The sequence below is a fragment of the Apium graveolens genome, chromosome 9, assembly GCF_009905375.1.
Source record: "Apium graveolens cultivar Ventura chromosome 9, ASM990537v1, whole genome shotgun sequence".
NCBI classification, from domain to species: domain Eukaryota; kingdom Viridiplantae; phylum Streptophyta; class Magnoliopsida; order Apiales; family Apiaceae; genus Apium; species Apium graveolens.
Genome location: NC_133655.1, coordinates 276,376,817 through 276,380,481, shown reverse-complemented (window position 1 = coordinate 276,380,481; position 3,665 = coordinate 276,376,817). Strand labels below are relative to the sequence as shown.

The window sequence follows — 3,665 nt, the reverse complement described above, 5'->3', positions numbered from 1 at the left end:
CTCCATTTCAGTGCAGTAGTGGGATTTTCATTTGGGATATTGCTAACCCTATATATTTCAGGATAGTAAGACATCTACGAAGGCCATTTACCATGAATCTGGATATTATAGAAATCCAGATTCGTTTCAACAATAATCTCCGAAGAGCTCTAAGAATCCACAAATGTTGGATAAATTTCACGTTCTGGACGACTTTGATACCTTCGGCTGAGGGTTTTAGAACTAGATTTATTTTTCATGTAATGGATTATCTAGATCGATTAGGAGTTATTTCAATTAACAATGTAATTAGGGCCACTCGATATTTTTATGCTAGATATGAAAGACATATTGTACAAGTGTGCAAAAAGAATAAATACAATTTATGCTTTAAGTTTATGAAATACATAGTAGTGTTTTAATTCTTGAGCTATATATGTGTTTTCAATTATTAAGATATTGCATTTCTTAAGTAACAGGCCTACCTATATATGGGTTCTAACTTATTTAGATGAGTTGCATCAAGAGTTATATACAAGGTTGCAAGTTATTAAAAGTTGCAAGATTAGTTTCATGTATTGTTGCATATAATGTAGTCGCACACCTTTTGATTATAGTTGATTTTTATTGCTATCTTAATTATTTATCTAACATATAAGTTGATTGTAGTTGCTAAAAATGGTTCATATAGTTGCACCAGTGTTGATTTTAGTTGCATTTGGATATTCAAGTTGAATTTTGTTGCATTAGAGTTGATTATTGTAGAACACAGTTACTAACATGGTTGCATATAGTTGCAACATTTGTTTTAATTTCAATTTAGAGCCTAAGTTTTCAGTTTTAATATATTTAATAGTTTTAGAAGTTATGGTTTCCATCTAAAATAGCAGTCTGAGACGATACATCGGTTTTAAAAAAACTTTCCAAAATCTTACACAATACTAGTTTTGAATACAACGAAATATTTGCAAATGTCAAATATAGTAATATTTAATCCATATACAAATCAAATCAAATGTAATTTCAATACATTGTCGCAACCATAAATAATGTAACACCCATAAACAACAACTAATTCTTCAATGGGTTACGACATGTTCTCCGATTATGTCCAGTTTGATTACATTTCCCACATTTCATTTGTTTGAATGAATTTGTCTTTCTCTCCCAAAAAGCTTTGCATCTTCTTTTTTTTCATCTACCAACTCGAATTTTTCCTTTTGGAGGATAAATAATTAATGAGCTTACATTGTCTGGTACTACCCAGTTGTCTTTGTTCCCGACTGGATAAACAGTTTCTTTATATGCATCAACCATATTTTCCTTCTTGTAATAAGGCGAATAGTAGTTGTAAGTATCCATATTACATTTCTGAAAGACAGCAATAGCATGGGCACATGGAATTTGATCCATCTGGAATCTACAAATTGATCAGATTATTCACAAAATTTATTAATATAAGATATATAAATTGTAAGCAGTTAGCTATTCAGAAAGAATTGCATATATACCTTTTGCACGTACAAGTTCTTGCATTGAGATCAACTACATTCTTTCTTTCACCCTTGATTACTTCAAACAATATATGAGTTGTTGGATAAACCTATCAAGTTTTTCCAATATAGTCAATCTAATTTAAAAATGTCAAAACAGAAAGTTGTAGTAAAAAAAAATTAAATAACTTACAGTTAAATCCAGAGAACAGAGGTAGTTTTTCTTTAAGATTTCTTCATACTTCTTTGTTAATTTTGTGGAAGTTGCAATTGCTTCATTCCTGTTTCTCCAACTCCATTTCTGCAACAATGCTCGCAAACTTTCTAACATCGTACAAATCGGTAGCTCTCTGATTGACATGGGTACTGAATTCAAAGATTCTGCAAGATTGGATGTCATGTTTGAGTATCTGTTATTTGGTGAATACACTTTTGACCATTTTTCATACCCAACCTCTTCTAAAAAGTCATGCACTCTTCCATCAACTTTCTGTAGTTCTTGCATGTGGTACTCAAACTTTTTCAACGTGTAGGCATTTACTGCAGAGAGGAATGCATCCTTTATTTTCTTCAAATTCTTCTTAAATTTGGATTTAATGTTTCCAAGAAGATGAAAGACGCAAAATACGTTTGGTACTTCGGGGTATACTTTATTTGCTCCTTTGATGATGCTTTCATGTCGGTCTGGTACGATAATCATATCCTCCCTACTACCATATGCTTTTCTGAACTTTCCAAAAAACCATTCACATGGCTTATCATTCTCCGAATCAACTACAGCAAATGCGAGTGGAAATATTTTGCCCCTGCATCTTCAGTTGCTGCAACTAACAAGGTACCTCCATACGCTGATTTTAGAAATGTTCCATTAACCACTACAATAGGGGTGCAATATTTCCATCCTTTCATTGAAAAATTCAAAGCAACAAATACGTAGAAGAAACAACTATTTTCAGTCAATTGCAATTCTATTACTGAACCCCCATTTGAAGTAAACAACATGTACATGTATGAATATAGCTCAGTAAATGATTCAGTTGCATTTCCTCTTGTAATTTCTAGAGCCCTTTCTTTTGATCTCCAAGATTTATTATACTTCACTTCCACATTGCGATCATGTTTCATATCTCTGATTATATCCGCAACACTATATCTTATTTTAATGTTGCTGAACTTGTATTTGATAACATTTGCTATAACACTTGTTATTGCCTGCCTTTGATTCTTAAACCTTATCTCCAAATCACAGGTATGATTGTTGAATAGCTTTCTAATTATAAACTGACCCGTTTTCCCATTCCGAGATGCTCGAAGCAACCACTTGCAATTCTGGTCAACACATTTGACAAAGTACTCATTTGTGCAAGACTTCTTCACCTTATACTGAAAGTTATTCTTTATAGCGTACAGGCTTAAAACCATCTGCAAAGTTTCTATATCTCTATATATTTGCAACATCGACAACTCTTCAATGCAGTTGTTGTTAACTTCTTCATCCCTGCAAATTTTTAATACATACTTATCTTTAGTTTCTTCAAGTGGCATCTCCATCAAATCCACAGATATTTGCTCAGCAAAATCAATATAATCACCAACACTATCTTTACATGTTTCATCACCTCTGTTGTAAGATAAATTTGAAGAGACCCCTTCTGTATTTGCAGGTTCTATAGCCAAATTGTTTCCTGTCAATTCACTTTGATTTGAAGCCACGGACATTTGAAATTTTTTGTTTTCCGTACTTATGCATAGAGGATACATTGTAAAATCAACTTCTTTTTTCTTGAACTCTATATAAAATCTCACATGCTGATCATCAACTATATTTAAAGTTGGATAACCATCTTTTACTTGATATTCCAATTTCGATAATGTAAAATCCGTTTGAATCTTTAGTTCTTTGGCTATCAAAGCGACCAATTTTTAAAGTTGCAATCAGTCGGAATGAGCAAACCAAAAACTTGAAAATTTATATATCTTCTATTATCATCCCATCATCCATTGTGTTGTATGATAACAGGAACATTTCCCATTTCTATAATAAAACAACATGTCAGGCATTAATATGTGTATCACAAAACATCAAAATCAACTTAAAGCATAACATCCAATACAAGTCACTATTGGAAAATCTGTATAATAAAATCAAATAAAATTATTTCAGAATCTACGATATGGTTTGTAAAACCTGAA

At 31.9% G+C, this 3,665-nt stretch overlaps 1 protein-coding gene across 1 annotated transcript; it reads right to left on the bottom strand.

Annotated features, from left to right (window-relative positions):
- Positions 1–1,173: 1,173 nt before the first annotated feature.
- LOC141686396 (uncharacterized) lies at positions 1,174–3,191 on the bottom strand. The gene is made up of 4 exons (XM_074491434.1): positions 2,312–3,191; positions 1,666–2,246; positions 1,491–1,582; positions 1,174–1,399 (listed from the first exon to the last, which is right to left on the bottom strand). The coding sequence occupies exons 1-4, from the start codon at positions 3,189–3,191 to the stop codon at positions 1,174–1,176; spliced, it is 1,779 nt and encodes a 592-aa protein (XP_074347535.1).
- Between the last annotated feature and the right edge of the window lie 474 nt (positions 3,192–3,665).

Excerpts from the sequence above, each read along its gene's own strand:
- LOC141686396 (XM_074491434.1), bottom strand. The coding sequence starts at position 3,191 with ATGTCCGTGGCTTCAAATCAAAGTGAATTGACAGGAAACAATTTGGCT. Across the intron at positions 1,583-1,665 it reads TCTGTTCTCTGGATTTAACT|GTTTATCCAACAACTCATAT; the intron begins GTAAGTTATTTA and ends AAAACTTGATAG. Across the intron at positions 1,400-1,490 it reads AGAACTTGTACGTGCAAAAG|ATTCCAGATGGATCAAATTC; the intron begins GTATATATGCAA and ends ATCAATTTGTAG.